At 40.7% G+C, this 16,902-nt stretch overlaps 1 protein-coding gene across 3 annotated transcripts; it reads right to left on the reverse strand.

Annotated features, from left to right (window-relative positions):
* Positions 1-336: 336 nt before the first annotated feature.
* On the reverse strand, positions 337-6,172 carry bmp2b (bone morphogenetic protein 2b). Of its 3 annotated transcripts, none has more exons than XM_026142518.1 (4): positions 5,946-6,172; positions 5,589-5,740; positions 4,268-4,635; positions 337-1,379 (listed from the first exon to the last, which is right to left on the reverse strand). In XM_026142518.1, exons 3-4 carry the CDS (start codon positions 4,620-4,622, stop codon positions 478-480), a joined length of 1,257 nt encoding a protein of 418 aa, XP_025998303.1. In that variant the 5' UTR covers positions 4,623-4,635; positions 5,589-5,740; positions 5,946-6,172; the 3' UTR covers positions 337-477. The 3 variants fall into 3 exon arrangements, with proteins under 3 accessions (XP_025998303.1, XP_025998302.1, XP_025998301.1); XM_026142517.1 differs by having other exon boundaries at positions 5,589-5,758; XM_026142516.1 differs by having other exon boundaries at positions 5,589-6,172.
* Positions 6,173-16,902: the final 10,730 nt, after the last annotated feature.

The following is a 16,902-nucleotide window of genomic DNA, read 5'->3' on the forward strand; positions in this document are numbered from 1 at the left end:
TCAGTGCTTGGTTTGCAATCAGTGAAATATAAGCTTCTTGTCACGTGTTACGTTTTCGCAGGTAATTTCTGTCAGAAGCCGATCGTGCAACACTGGAGTGACCACGGGATGTTTTTTTTCACGATAAATACACATTATTTATTTACAAATAAAGTGGTTATAATAGAAATAAATACAAAATAGAAATCTGAGCATTATACTTCATGTGGTATTGCACCCATTTCAAAATGTACATCGGAAATACATTTTCAAAACCAGTAAAGGAATATTCCTTTGATTAAAATATTTATTTTTCCCAACCTTATGTAGACATAAATATATTCATATATAGTTTCTTCTTCTTCCGCAATAGCTCTGTTTTCTGTTTCTTTCATATAAATAAATGTCTTCATTGGGAAACTGGGTGTCCATGATAACCTCTGATCTCTTTCTGCCTCTTGTGCCCGCTCGCTCTTTTCTATCCGTGCCACCTGTTTCTCACCGGCAGCCGCATCCCTCCACTACCATGTCTTGGTAGTTTTTCAGGATTACTTTCTCAAATTCGTCCAGGTAGAGCAAAGAAATGGGGCTGAGGTCAGTGGGCACACAACAGGCTCTGGGGATGTTCGAGTTGACTGAGTTGACAAGTGTCTGCACAATGGCGTGGTTAGTAGAATTGAGGTGGTCTGCTAGGGGGAAAGGACATTCCCCATGGCAATAAAAGGCATGGTAGCCAGGGGGTGCCACTATCCACTCATTCCAGCCCACATCACTGAAGTCCACGTACAAGGCATGCCTCTTGCAGCTTGCCTTGTGCTGGTGCTTCCTACGTTGTTTGCGGGGTGCTGCTTGCCTTTTTTCCCGTTTGTGGAGCACTGAGCCCCCGCGGCTGTCGTGGCCATATGTCACAAGCAGCGGCCGAGCCTGAGGCCACGAGTCCTGGTCCTGGTGTAGCGACCGGCTCACCCTGACATGTTTCCTGCGTCTGTGGGCATCCTTGCTGTCCATCTCCCCCTCCTCTGGGTGAATCACCTCCACCAAGAAGCCGTGATTGTGGCCATTCCCAGAGGTCCAATGAGATATAGCGGGACTGACGTCAAAGCTTTCCCAGCGACTCAAAGAGTCCTGCACCATTCGAGTGTCCAGCAGACGTAGTAGAGGTTCCTTGCCCTGAGTGGCAGGAACTCCAAATATCTCATAAATGTTGATACGATGGAGGCCACTAGCAGGAGTACTGTCACTAATGCTGCTTTCGGTGGGGCTTGCAGATCCCATGACCTGATCCCTGTAAATGCGTAGCTCTGCAGAGGTGATGAGTTCCTCATTTGGAATAGAAGTGAGATTAAAGTAGAACTGCTGTGTCGTTTTGCCTTTTAGGCTGGCCAGCGCCTCCATAGACTCTGTAAAGGACAGAAGAGAGACAACCATAGGGTCAGGATCAAGCCAAGAACGTATTAATTTCATACATGCCTAAGAAATAACATCGAGTGGATCTAGTATATGGATCCAGCCAAGCTACCACATGGTTGTGTGAGTGATTGCATGCGGTTGCATGTATGACTCAGTGTAATAGCAGGGAAATGCTCATGGGGATGTAATACAGCGATTAGTGTCATGCTCATAAATTCACCTGGTTAAATGTCAGAAGATGAAAGCAGTGCGCTTCCATCTATCGATAAGATCACACACGCTAGTCAGCCAGACTTCAAATGGCTCATTTGCACTGTGAGAATTGGTTGCTGCGAAATATTTTCATAAGTACACATGAAAAAAAGTTGCACCATATACTGACTTCATCAAAAATGAGAATGGCCAGAAGAAAACTAAAAAGGCCAACTGTTGCGTCAACATTTATTTATAGTGTAGATGTTGCCAGCACTGGAGTATTTCTTTTATGCGTCAAGGTATTAAATTTAATAACTAATTCTGAAATTACAAGGACTTAAGTTACAATTAATGTGACGATAATAAAAGACAAATGGAAAGTAGAGTGTATATAAACTGTATACATTTAAGATCTTTGTATACCCCTCTATAGTGTACAGTAAATGACAGAAGTCTTAGTAAAAGCTACAATTTTCTTTGAGGCAGCCCTCCCACTTTGAACTCTTACTTTATGAAGATCACAGATGATGTATAGACACACTTTTTAATCTGTTTGGTGCAGCGCCGTAAACACAAACTTTGAACTCTTTGCTTTTTCAAAGGAGGTATTTAGGAAATTCCACCATCTCATCCTAAATCTCCCTCCAGAGGCACAAAGACCTCAATTAGGCCCATCACTCCTTATTTGATGTGGGAAAGCCCCCTGTCTCTTGTTCCCCCTCCTCTGTCCCCAATCCCTCTCTTTCTTTCGTTCCTCAGCTCCCAAATCCCCCTTTCCCTCTGTTCTCTTAGCCCCAAATCCTCTTTTCTTTCTCTCTCCTCCTCTTTCACGTCTTCCTCAATTTCTTTCTGCAACAATATTCTCACTCTCTCTCGTTTTCTGTTCTTTGAGGTTTGGCTATGTGAACAAGTCAGGGCCTGTCACAAACGTGTGAACCACAGATATGAGTGTATCAACATTCCTAATTTCTTTTTGTGCTGCATGCCAAAACATAAGATAAAGGCTAATGCTGGGTCATTCATCAGAGACGTGTCTCTGGCAGCTACTTCCTGTGAAGTAGTGGAAATGTTCTATTTGGCATGGGAAATGGTTATTTTTGAAAACTGATAGCAGTGAAACTAATTATCCTAGTGAAATGAATATCAGGCAGCAGATGTGATGAATGATTAGAGCAGTTTGCTTTGATGTGCTGTGTTTACATCTGTAGATACATGCTTATTATATGCAGCAGCCATCAATTGCGTGTCTCTTGACGTGGGAAGATGAACAACCCAGCAGCTCTGTTAGCACGGGATGAAAGGGCTGGGGGGACCTATGTAAACACAGCCTGAGCGCATTCGTAATGGCCAGTGGTGTCAAGGTGTGTTGGCCGGTTGCAGAGGTTTCCAGTAGCTGGCTGGGGGCAGTCACTCAGCCCAGCTGCCCAGGCCACGGTTGTTTGTAGTGTGTCGGTGTAGCCACTTGGTGTCATTGCACTAGGCCTCTGGAGAGCACCCAAGCAACCACTCAACCACCCCTCTGACTCACCCCTGATGGAAACTTCCCCAGTTAAACACTTAGAACTCTGTATGAGGACTCTGTGTAGAGCCCCTATGGACACAGTAACTTGTATGCTTTGACAAATGGAACATAGACCTTAAGATGGTGAATGGTGATAAAGCATCACTATATGTTTGACAGTAAACACTGTAGTGTTTCATTTTTATCATGCGTGAGTCATTTTAATATCACAGCCAGGTGCAAAAGACAATATAGCCTCAGATCAATAGAATATAAGTAAACCATCATTTTTATTTTCTCAGCTGCTGTTTTGTAAGTTATAAAAGTCCACTTTATTTGTAACTCTGTGCAAACATCTGTGTAGTTGTTGAACTTAGTGCACCTCATCCAGGATTTAGTGCCAGTCTTATATATATATGAGCAGCATATGTTATCTTTGAAGTGCAGCGAACTTGAACTGAAACACTAAATTCAACAAGCAGTACCGTATCCACCGTACAAGCTAAGTGAGCAATTATAGTGTTATTGGAACATGCGTAATGGCGCACTGCACGGGCACAACGGGGATTTGGAAAGACGAATAAGGCGGGTACCCCCCTTTTTTAAACCAAGAACTAATTTCAGTCTTGTTAAAAATGACTCAGAATTCAGTCTGACACGATGACTTTGTCATAATGCGTGTTAGTATAATGTCATGTCGTGTGTTATTGAAGTAACAGGGTGATGACTATCACCTGCGCAAAGGCACACCGCCCTTTATCCTGCTCCTGTGGTGCGTGTCTGGAAAAACTGTTTTCGGAGCCCACGCAAACACCATCAATTATTAAGAAACAAATTACTCCAGGGATACCACCTCCCTTGATGTTTTAAAACCTCTGACAGCAGCCCCAGGGGGATGTTCGGTTAAATGTTGCATCACAACATATGTGAGAGGTAATTAATTGCGTACGAGATGCTTGTTTGTAAGTCGCGTTACTGAGTTTTAGGCAATCCCGAGCGTATTTAAGAGTAAGTTGTAACTTAGACGCGTGTCACCTGTAAATGACTAAACCTCTATAAAACAGCGAAGACTCTGAAGTTCAGTCTTGACGCACTGAGTCATGTTTAAATATAGGTTTGGGTTGTCTGAGAGAGCCGAGAAGCTTCCCGGCTGACAGGTAAAGGTATGTCACTAATACATACCTTCATGGTGAAAGCTTCTAATCGTGTTGGCCTTGCTGGCGGCTCTCTCTGCGTGTTTCCCCATGCTCTTGGGTCGTTTGGTGCTATGGTCTCCGTTTGCTGAATGCATACGGTAAAGGTCCACCATATACTGCGGCACCACGGCTTGCTTACTTGGGGTCGGCCTGCGCCCCAGTCCAAACACATTGAGAAGCCGAAGCTCAAAGTCGTTGAGGAAGCTCTCTGACTGCTCTGGGGTCTGCTTCCCGGATTCGCTGTATTTCCTCCGGCCGACCTCGGGGATTAGTCCCGTAGCACCTTCCAGCAACACCTGAGCGAGCAGCAGTACCATGAGAGAGCGGACCACGGCGACCATGATCAGTCAGTCCCTGTGGAGAAAGTTGATTTCTGTCAATACACTGGCGCTGAGGTATTGACATGAGGTAGACGCGGCAGGGACCTCACTGCAGCATTCCCTAAACTGTGTGATCCCCCTACACAGTCGGAACGATTGAAGGAAATCAGGTTAAAAGGGAAGACAACGCTTCACTTTGAAGTGGGTAAAAAGAGAGAGAGAGCGAGAGAAAGACCCCCTCCGGCAATATAGCACGTCAAAGCTGAAAGAGAAGTTTGGTCTTAACATGAAGTGATACATGAAAATATCAAGGTGAAGAAGCTCTGAAAGAGAAGAACAAAAAAAAACAACAACGAGGGACTGACTCAGAAAAAACAAATCAAAGGGTTTGCGGAGAGAGATCAGACAAAAAGTCTCCAATTAGAGGAGATAAGAAATCACGTTAGGGGAGGTGATATGAAAAAAGAAATGCAAGTCTGTGTAGCCCGACAGATCACAAGAAGCATCAAAGAATACAGTGAAGGGAAACGGGTTAGTATGCACAGCAGCAACAGATGCAACCAGACGGTGTTACAAGCGTCTGTTTGCAGGGGCTTTGACGGTCGTGTGTAATCATAAGGGATAGAGTTACTTCAAGAGGCTCGCAGGTGTTAGATCTGACGTGCGTACCAGATGTAGCCCGGGACAGGACATCAAAAAACATGAAAAACCTAAGCATCATCTGAGCAGCACGACTTCCAAAGAAACGACCTTTTTTCTCTTCTTCTTTTCATAGTTTTCTCCGTGTGTAGGAGAACGCTTTGACTTTTACGCACACACCCTATAATCACATATAAACCAAGAACTAGCAGGGAGGGGGGTCACTTAGAAAGTAAGCTTTTCCTCGTGTAGCAAGTTATTGTACAAACATTTCATTTTTTTTGTTTTACGCCAATTAAGTACTTCAAGTGTTTATTAAAAAGAAAAAAACGTGAGTTTTAATTTTACCTGACGAGAAAGCGCTGTGTCCGGTCGTCGTTCCACCTTTGGGCTCCGATAAATTCCACATTAATTCGTGTTTAATCCACGTTGCTTCTCCTTGGGGGACCAAAGACAGCCCATAGCCTTCGCCGATCGCCTCTCACACATATTATCACCAGCTGCGAATCGGGTTAGGTCTTGGTCAGTCCCGAAAGGAAAAAAAATTATGTGAATTCTACGAGGAAACGGCTTCGCGTAGGCATAACCGATCTAAGTATAAAGAAGCTTCTCTGAACATCTTTACCAGCGAACAGCTGCCTTCTGCTAAAACTGAACTTTTCTGCGAGAGAGGGAGAGAGAGAGAGAGAAACAGGATAAGCGGACCTTTAAGTGTCGCTCTTTTGGACCTTGTTGCTGCGAGTTGGAGAGCGCGTCGCCTCTCTTCTGTGCGCCGCGCTGGAGTGTTTGAATTGATTGTTGCCTTCTCTTCCCCCAGCGCTCTTTTTGTCGTAGTGATGTCACTAAGGGGATGTCAATCATTTGTCCACAATAAAGCACCTCCTGCGGACCTCTACCCCTGAGGCTCCAAACGTTTTCATGACTGAAAGGCTTGGACATGTAAAATCTCCTTTCCCACCCCTACCTACCCTCATTATACATCATTGAAATGAAAACGAAACAAGAGACAGAAGAAATAATAAAGTCAAGAGCAGTTAAAATCATGCTGTTGTTTTTCCAGATTGTTCTTTTTAAATGCTTTTTAGTAGCATCAAAATGGCTTTTGACAGTCCCTAGATGGTTTAATGCTCATGAGAATTTGACCACCCCTGAGCAATAACATGTCAGCTCCTGCTGTTACATAAACACATTTTTGACCAGTGGTGTTAATGGCTGGATCAAAAATGTTTAGTTTTTGGATTAAGTCTAACAGATAATGGGTTTATAACTTGTTGCTTTAGTGGTTTCAGAGGATTAGTTGCTGCAAAGTGACTGTCACATTCTCCTGCCGAACTTCACTTTGTGTGAATGTTTGTGCATGTGTGACTTATTCACGCTTCCCCGCTGGCTGCATTAGGCTTTTTCATTCTTTCCAATTCGCAGCGCTTTATCAATATATCTGTGGCAGCTTTGGCTGCAAGAATTGCTGTCTTATACTTCAGTACTGCGGAGGAGCCAAGTGATAAAATCTTGTAAGAAAAATTTCCCAAGAAGGCAGTAATGTTTTCACTAAGTTTATAATTTAGAGTTCACACAAAATTGCATCTTAAAAAGGATGACCAGTTAAGCGAAACATGTATGCGCACCGGTTGATTTTACTTTTCTAGGAAAAGTACTTGGTTCTTTTGTGTAGCCGTTGAAAGCATGCATGGGTAAGGGAAATTTTGCTGCTTTGTTTTTAGCCTGAGGGGTTGTAGTCAGTAGCATTGGTGTTTATGTGATCTCCATAAAAATAGCCCCCACTGAGTTCCTCTGCTCTTATCATTAGGTGATAATGGTGGCTGTGTTTGGGCCAAAGCACACTGATTTCTTCGCAAGATAGCGAGAGATTAAATCCCACAGCGATCACAAGATATTTGTCTTCTTTTAGGACAGTAATATTTTATCAGGGATAATCCTGGATCATCCACTTAGCAATTAAAACACGGCAAGGCCAATGAGTGTGTGCTGCTGTCACAGCGTTCCCTTTCCATTTCTTTGCTGCGTCCAGGACTTGAGAGTTTAACTTTTTTGAGGTGCTGAATCTAATTAGCTTCTTTGAAATATACTTAGCTTATTTGGATCTTATTATTGTTTTGATAATGTATTTATTCATCAGCATCAGCAAATGGTGACAGATTGTGATGCAGTCTTTTTCATGGACTTTAGTTCTACTACAGGTCATTTATTCATAAAGATTTTCTCCATTGTTATGTTAATCTGCTGGCAATTGGGTCTGTGTTGTTGCCAAAATACCACTTGGTAAACCTAGTGGTAAACCCAAATCCAGGTAAAAGCTGCATTCAGGCTGCTGTAGATTGCAGGATAAGTCCTCCCACAGCAAGCTGTGAGCATCTTTAATTACTCGAGTGACAGGATTAGAAACAGAGGGCCTTATCTGATTATTTGTCCGTCTTTTTCTTTTTGCAGGGATTTTTGTGGTTTCACTAAATGATCATGTCAACGTTTGTGTGTGTTTTGAGGGCATGGACATGCATAAATTGTGTGTGTGTGTGTGTGTCTTTCCTTTGGCTCAGCTTATGTCAGGCCAGTTCTGAGGAATGTGCCAAGCCAAGGCTGTTGAGGGACTTGATCAGTGATGCCCGGGGTGTTTTGAGAAGATCTTGTGGCTCTGACACTGTATATGTCATTGCTTATCATATCACTGCTGATCTAATTACATGCTGATTGAAAGGACAACATCACAGAATGAAACCTTCACGGCCAGAGAGGGCGGGTAGAGATATGCTATCTCAAACTCAAATGAACGACCTACTGAGAGAGTCTCTGAGAGCCTTAAACTTTGACTTAGCCAGACACTATTAACTCAACAACCACCACTAATGGCATGCTTATTTCTTCTAGCAAGTATCTGTTTATTTGTGTTTGTAGTAAATATTCTTTCAAAGTTATGGAATCAAATTCAAGGTCACATGTGCTCAAATGGCTCTCTGCTGTTTTAAAGACCTACATGCACTGCTGTGCTGGTTCCACTGCTTATAGGAAAAGGAGAAACAAGCATGTGAGCTGTACAGAGTTTCCCACATGTATGTTTAGCTTCAGCCCCATGCTTTCATAATATATATGTTTTATTTCTTTAAAATACGTAAAATCTTGGAAAAGTCCCTCTCCAGACATTTATTAAAATCCAAAGAACATTTAAATGTTCAGAAGCTGTTTTTTTGAAATGAACATAAACCCTTATGTAAAAAAAGGGCTTTCCCTAATTTAACATGCATATCAATATTGGTCCATGCCTGCTCCCTCATCCTCTTTCCACTGGATCTGTGAGCTTCACTCATAAGTTCTCTTGCAAAATGAAGGAAAACATAGGTCCAGTTGTTAAGTAGTAGAGGAAAACCTGCTGCTTAAACTGTAAATCAGGAGGTCCAGAATAAAGAGAAGGTGCTGTTCAGCAGGTCAACAGTCAGAAAAAGTCAGAAATCAAGTGACAGTTATTAGTTAGTAGCAGTCGTTTAGCTGTAAAACTAAACTAAATGAAACAGTCTCTCCTATATAGACGTTATGCGTGTTGGACTCAAATCATATTCTGTTATTAAAGATAAGGTTGTCACTTCTATTAGTCCCCAGCCTGTAAGTTGGAGGGATTGGTTCCTAATGTGGGTGTTAGCACATCTGTGTCCATGAGGGTTGGTTTGGGTCTAAGTGATCTACATTTTTGTGACTGTGGACTCATCTTTGGAAACTTTGTATTATGTAAACTATAATTGCAAGGTGGACTTCAATGGGCTTCACAGAAGTACAACAGCAATGACTACATGTCCACAGTGTCTCCAGCTGCCCATGTCCACAGCAGAGTAAAGTCGTTGCTTTAGGTTTGTTATGCATGAAACCTGGCTTTCTAAATCCATGCTTTAAAACCTGTCATTGCAACACTGCACTCTTTATCTCACTCTCTGGTGTGCCCTGGTGTGCCTTCTAGCATATAAAAACATCACATTGGCATGTTAACAAGGTTGAAAAAAGGTTTTCAGAAAGTAACATTTCTAGAGACTGCAGGTACAAAGCAAATAAACACAATTTCAAGCTGACACAACCTAAATTTCCCTGATTTTTTTTTAAAGTCTGCAATGACCCACATGCAGGTCAAAAACAGTGCTGTCGAGCATCTGTCCATCCTCATAACAACAATTTAGCTATAGACTGTTGTTATCAGATTAAACTGGTGGTCTTGGAAATCCTTTTGTCCCAGTCGTAAGGACTAATATGACCAGTCTCTGATCCGACCACTGAGGCCTTAAGTCTGTGCTTAGAATCAACACAACTGAAAATTCCCAGACTCACAAACACAGTCGCACAATCACCGCATTGTCCCTGGTTTGTGACATCTTTTCTCTCTTTGAGTTAAGAGTTGTTTTTCCCCAAATTCTATATAAAAAACGACTGCCTTTGTTTGACAAACGGACGGTAATATAAGGCTAAAATTCAGGTTAGACTGGAAGAAATAGCAAGTTTAGGTTTGTGTTATAAAACCCCGAGACCCCCACATGTACAAATGATACATTATGTAATCATTTAAAAGTCATATTTCTTATTGTTATGCTCCATTTATCATTCAGCTTTGGGGGAAATCTTCTTTTCTAACCAGAAACATAATATACAGTAAAACACCACCATGTACTTTTGCTTCATCTAATAGATGTATCTTTTTTATGGAAACTCCCTTATGGCAGAACAATGTGTAATACATGGCACTTTTAAAGAAAGTATAATGAATGTATTGAAGGGGAAATGTTTGAGGTTATTTGAGAGAGATGAGGATAGTGGTGTTTTAACACATAGATCCTGTCAAAAAAACCCAGAAGAAGACATGGCTTATTGTCCTCACTACGGTGCTGTACATGCTCATTTGTTGTCCCGTGGATGTGTCTGTCTGCACATGTTATGGTGGATGTGGACGGCGCAGCCTTCTCTTGTCATCACGCACATTCCACAAGTAAGGGGGCAGACAGAGCCCCGAGATGACACTGCAGATCTAACTATTAGCCTTTCACCTGCTGTTAACAGTAGCTTGGCTAGACACAGGGCCTACATTCCTCTGCCTTGATGTAGCCAGATGTAGTTTTAACAGACTGTATGTGTGTCCCCAGGGAGATAATCTTCAGAGATGTTGTTTGAAACCAGGAAACAATTTGTTGTTATGACTCATCCCTAATTAAACTGCAAGGCAGTGGCGTCTTTTTAATTTAGAAACCAGTAATATCTTCATCAGTCCACGTGTTTGACAGCAGAAGCACGACTGCTGCACTACGCTAAGCACGTGCACATGGTGCATGAAAGAGATTGTGGCAAAATGGGACACATTTCAAATAGGTTTGTCCCAAAATGGAAACCCACCAAGGTCAGAGACGGCCAGCTAGAAAGCCAGAGTCAATATTTATGGATACTGAACATGTGGCACGCTTCTCTACCCACTAATTTGAGCAACAAGTCCACCTCCAGATTATACGACCTCTCAGAGATCACAAGAAAAGGTCCAAACCTTGCTCGCATGGTTCAAATATTGAGAAGTACGCTGAGGTTGGTCGCACACAAGAAGCTGTGCGTAATTTAGCAAATTGGCAGAGTGTTTATTTGTTTGTGATTTAATTTCCTGTGTAAATAGGGTGCAAGAAAGTTTTGATCAGCGAATCGTGGTTGCTCCTTCATCCACAGAAGTTGTTGCTATTTTAGATATTATAATTATTGTATTGTAAAATCACTTTGGGCTGGCTTTTGTCAAAAAACAACAATAAAAAAGACTTTTACACTCAAATCCTCCAACATAAGTCTAAAAAAATAATGTATTATGTTATTAGATGCATCTTTTGAATTTCATGCAGTGTCTTTTTTCGTGCCTGGTTTGCTAACCTGAACAAATCACTGCTGTAAAATCAGTATCAGCAGTGTAAAACATTTAGCTCTGTACTGACCTCACACAGTGACAATTTACATTAAGAATCACATAAACATTTTTAATACATTTAGCTAGTTAACTAGTTGGTATAGCTGCACTGCAGCTACTTTGATTTTAAAGAGAGAGGCAGAAAGACATAAATACAGGGATCTGCCCTTTGAATGCAGCTCCACACATAAAGACACCACGCGTCACTCAATTATATGTCTGCATGATTAGAAGCTTGGGCTACGTAAACAGCCAGCGTCAAGATTTACATTTTACCGCTTAAGCACAAGCAGCTGTTTACAGGCCAAAGGAGGAAGGAACACTTAGCAAGCATCCATACATGATGAGGAATAAGGAACATGCATCTTCAGCAGATGATGCTTTCAAGATGTTTTCAATTCAAGGTTGTTTATGTAGATCTAATGGAATATTTGGTTTGAATATTAAATTGCTTTTTAATCTCTCAGCTCTGCTGCTTCTGGGTTTTAAACATGTAAGTCTTTGCAAGCATCCATTTGAGTAAAACTGCTTTTAAACCCCCATCTAAAGTGATGCTTGTTTCTGTGGAACTACATGGGCAAACACACATAGTGGAGTACCATGACCTTTAGAATAAAACACATACTGGCAATATATATTTAATCAGGTTCTGTAGGTGATGAAATACCAAGACTCATGCATAGATTCATATATACAGTATCAAACAGTCTTAAGTCACTTATTCTTTTGTATTTTGCTTCCCAGGAGACTTTCTTGTCATTTTTAAAAGTGAGAATAGTTCTCAAACTTTTTCTTTGGAGATTTTCTCATTTTCTTTCCAGTCCTTGTGCCTGACCACTTCCAGAGAAACACATGACCTGTGAATCATTCAACAAAAGCTGCTAAGTCGGGGGGGGGATTAGTTGTATCTACACATAATAGAAAACTTAGCAAAGACACCATTTTAAGTTGTATCTTTAGGCATTTGTTCCTATTTCCTTAGCTGAGTCTACAAAAACTGCCAAAGATAACATAGTTAGACAGGCATAAAACAGCACTTTTGCAACAATAAAGTGATTCCCAAAGAGATATTAGCTGAAAACTTGGCATATCTAGGCGTGGAAGGCAGTGTGCCCTTAAAAACTGAGAAAATTGGACAAATGCAGGACAAAACAAGAAGGTGAGGCCTAAAAACCTGTCTATATCTGAGAAAGAGTATCTGATATTCATATCCTCTAGAAACTGGAAAAATCCAGCAAAGACCTGACACAGGACCTGAGAGGTGCATCTGGCCCTTCAGTTGATCCATCTGCTGTTCACTGAGCCTCATCAGAAATGGTTTCGTGGTACGGTGGCTGTCAAGAAAAAAAAGGGAGACGTGGAGAAAAAGCTCAGGAATGCAAGATTAAACCTGTGGTAATCTGTTTTATAGCACGATGAACCCAAATTTAAAATGTTTTATTCAAATCATCGTCAAAATGTATAGAGGTACATATATATATGGTAAAACACGGTGAGGCTTTGTCATGGTTCGTTTCAGTTAGTGGCGTTGGAGATCTTGTCAAAACTGATGGAATTATGAAAGTAGATTGTGATTGGTCTCCCCGGATCTCAACAATGTTAAAGCAGTGTGGACTCATCTTGACAGAAAACAGAACAAAAGGCAGCCAACATCCAAAGAAGAACTTTTAATGCCCTTAAAGAAGCCTGGAGAACTATTCTCAAAGACTGCTTAAAAGAATTAGAAGAAAGCTTGCTAAGAGATTTCAGGATGTTTTGGCCTTATATACTGTATTTCCATGTATATGTGTACTTGTTTAATAAATTGCTGCACCTATTTTCCTAACCCTAGGAATATATAAAGAAAGTGTGTGAAAAGAGTGGCCAAAGACTTTTTAAAGGTACTATATATATGTGTGTATATATATATATATATTTTTTTTTTTCCTTAAATGCTCACTTTCACAGAAATCCCTATCAGTTGTAGAAGATGAGATTGAACCATTAGATGACGTAGGATATTGCTTAAATCTGTGTGTTTATCAAATGTAAGATACTCTGAAGGTTAAACAAAGCTGATAAATGTCATATCAAAGAGAGCAAGGTCAACTATAATAACATTAACAATTCTATTACATACCAAAAGCTGTGAAGAGTGTTTGGTTGTAAGTCTGTGTATGTAAAAGGGGATAAACAGAAAGATTAATATCCTGATTATATAAAAGTAGCATTAAGTAGCATTAAGCATGTTTAGGAATTTTGAATTCTATTAAATGGTTCTAAATTCTTAATATGATCTGGTCCTCTTCTCTCATTGAAATCACCAGAATCTGTGGAGTCTCTATCTATTCATGCATTTATGTGCATGATACATTTATGTGTAAATGCAAGGTAGCAACAATTGGAGCTCAGCTATGCAGATCACCTGAAAACTCCTGTTTCTCAAATGTCCCTTTGAGACTGGCTCCATAAGAAAACATTATACACTTCTTTGTTAAAATGCTCAGTAGTGCAATACAAATAAGCGGGTTTACAGCCTGGTAGTATAAACAGTTTTGAAGCTAATTTAGTTATGCTGCTAATTTAAAGCTAATTGTAGCCATTTAAATTGTATTAATGTTAGAATTTAGGTATTATTAAGTGTGTAAACACTCTGAATGACAGGTGATTGACCAGCTCACTTGTGGGAAAACAATTCCCACAAGTTGGAAAGTACATTTTGTTTTAGCCTGTATTTTGTTTCTAGGGTTATCTTCCCTTTTCATAGGAATTATTGCTAATCAAGCTAGTTAGCCTGTGCTATCATTAGCTGATAACTCTACAGCACTACTCTCCTGCTCAAAGATGGTCACCTGTGGTTTCAAGGCTGCTGACTGCCAGAATGCAACACTCAAGGCTTTGACAGTGTGGCCAAACCAGATGATATTATCATTGTGGCTACAGTTATTTACACTGTATAGTTTTGCCAACATATAAGTAGAAGTTCAGGTTTGGCTAATGAACTAGTTGTTTAAACAAGAAACAAAAGTTACACTTCTTGACTAATTGAAAAGACAGAAAACCCTTAAAGACATTCAAAACTAAACACAGTTTAAATGGATTTTAGGTACTGTAATAGCTGTGCTAACCAGCACCGGAAAGCACAAGTGTCATTTATTTATATTTATACCTTGCATTAGAGTATATGTAAAAGTGGCGTTGTAACATTTTTGAACAATGCATCTAACCAATTAATATTTCTGACACGGACTAGCAAGATCAGCAGTGGTTAAATATCGAGTTGACTTAACATGCCCATTCCTAGATGTCCTAAGTCATAGCGATGCATACTAATCGTCGCTAAGATAAACTTGATAACTAGCAGGCGAACAAGCAGAATTTTTCACAAAGGAGCTGGAGGAGACCAAAACAGAGCTAAAAGGGAATCCTTAAGTTTGCAAGGTAGCTAGAAGCACAACATCAATTGAATGCTAATTTTGCCCTGAAACTGCCAGCTCTGAGGCTATGGCAACTCTTCATTAACAAGTTTGTCTTATCTGTTTACAGAATCAACTCTGAGGCACCTGATCAGAAAATGACACGTAAGAACACGCTGGCTGGGCTGCTGCTAATGTTTCAGTATTTTGTTTTCTCCTGAGAGTTTAAAAGTTAAGTTCTAAAACAGAAAACATCTTATTTTTCATCATGTTTTTTTTAAGCTGTTGTGAAAAAATATCTGCAACATCTGTATACAAGCATATATATATATATATATATATATATATACACACACACACACACACACATCTGTAGCCAAATGCAAATACTGGCTTTCACAAAACCTGTTTCATTGTTGTATTTCATTATCGTGGTGTCGTGCCGAGTCTGATCCCAGCCGTGCAGCCTTGGGGAACAGAACACCAGGCTTGTCTGACAGAGGGAGAGAGAAGGCTAGTAGGCTATAGGGAGGACCTGATTGTACTTTGGCATCCACAGAATGACATTATAGCTGTGCGGTTTCATGATAATAATAATCTTCAGAGCAGCTGTATAAACATTTAACTGACATCCACTCCCTGGGCATGCAGTATGTATCTTTAACTTCTACTAGGGCCAGTCTGATGCAACTATTCATATCGCCGCCCATCTCTCTCTCTCTCCTTCTCTCTCTGCTTGAGATATTTGATCCATGTTAGAATTTGCTGTAAATGTCAATGGAAAATGAATGTTCATATCGCATTAAGCTTTTAACGTTTGAAAGAAAAGCACACTGTGTTACGAGAACAAGCTTAGCGAGATGAGTTACTGTTTGGACCCACACAGAGCTCTGACAGTTGTCTTATTTCATTTGGTTTAAAAAACAGTTTTCAAAATTTTAGGACTTAACACAGGCTAATAAATTTAGACAAACCCCTTGCTCTGGCCTCTCACAATGTAGACTATTTCCTGGTAACATTTGTCTTAATTCCTGGCAGTTTGTGTAAATATTTATGCCACTAAACTAACTCTTCTGTATACAGTAAGCCCCCCAATCTTCCCTGGAATGCGATTTAATTGGCGGTTTCCTCTGTTTATCCTGTTTCATACGGTTATGGGCGAGCTTACTGTAATGAATAATCAGGTAGATAAAGTGTAGCCTTAAATTAAATGTCCTCCTTAAAGAAAATCAAATGAAGGTTAATACCTGCTTCATGCCCCCTGTCTGTAATTCACGTTCTCTCATCACATGCCAGATTACCATTATGTGTCATTTGTAATACAATAAACAGACTCCAGATGGCTTGGATTCTCTTGAATATACACAGAGCAACAGAAGCTATGGGGAGAGCTGCTGTATTTTACTCTGCCTTAGTAAGCCAGGCCAGCTCTCTTTCAGCTGTTGGCATGTTATGTCCTGAAAACTTGCTTGCATAGTCTCATGCTGTGAGACAAGCAAATGAGGACAATGATTGAAAAAAGGTCCAGAGATTGAAGATTAGTGTGCGTTTTGTCGGTTACAGTGAGAGTAGATGACTAAGCTTGGACAAATACAACGGTATTGATTCCTTTTGCCTGCATTATATCCACTGACATTTAAATTTGTCAAGCTGACAGCTTTGCAAGCTATATCAAAGTCTTTCACTCGCTGCTTGCACATCTCTGACATCGCGAGGCGGAGCCGGCAATGTAAGCGAAAAGCGAGAAGAGAGCGTTTCTGATCTCCCGATTCATCTTGGCTCCTGCCTTGTCATTGCACGCTGTGCTTTTTATATCCATATTGTGGAGTTTTGCCACGGCACCACAAACGGACATGTGTGAAAGCTGGTTCCTTTCAAAAACGCACTAAAGCATATGCGTGACATATGAGACGTTGGCTGCAAACTTATCTAAACACCTCTGTTATGATGGGTATCTCACATCCGACAGTGATTTATCTGTTAACATTATTTGGCCCCTCTGTGTTTGGGGCAGGGGACGAGGAAAAGACCACTCGTTTGGTTTATGCATGGATCATTGAGGAACACTGGGCCTCTTGTCAGTATGTCAAATTTTACCCTAGAATGAAACATTGTATTTACCTAACCTGGTTAAGTAATCACATTACCTAAGACTCCATAAAGTGGAACAAACAGTAGCTTATAATCCCGACTTCTTTTTATGTGCCTTGAGTGACAGATTGGCTTTCATCAAAGAGGCAGGCAAAGAAGTTATATAGTCATTTTGCTATGCTAAGAACACTAAATTGATCCTCATATGTGGAACATCTGGTGAAAAGCAATTTCCACCCAAGTGTTTTAGTAT

This window comes from Astatotilapia calliptera, chromosome 15, assembly GCF_900246225.1.
Source record: "Astatotilapia calliptera chromosome 15, fAstCal1.2, whole genome shotgun sequence".
NCBI lineage: Eukaryota > Metazoa > Chordata > Actinopteri > Cichliformes > Cichlidae > Astatotilapia > Astatotilapia calliptera.

Excerpts from the sequence above, each read along its gene's own strand:
- bmp2b (XM_026142518.1), bottom strand. The coding sequence starts at position 4,622 with ATGGTCGCCGTGGTCCGCTCTCTCATGGTACTGCTGCTCGCTCAGGTG. Across the intron at positions 1,380-4,267 it reads TAGAAGCTTTCACCATGAAG|AGTCTATGGAGGCGCTGGCC; the intron begins GTATGTATTAGT and ends TGTCCTTTACAG.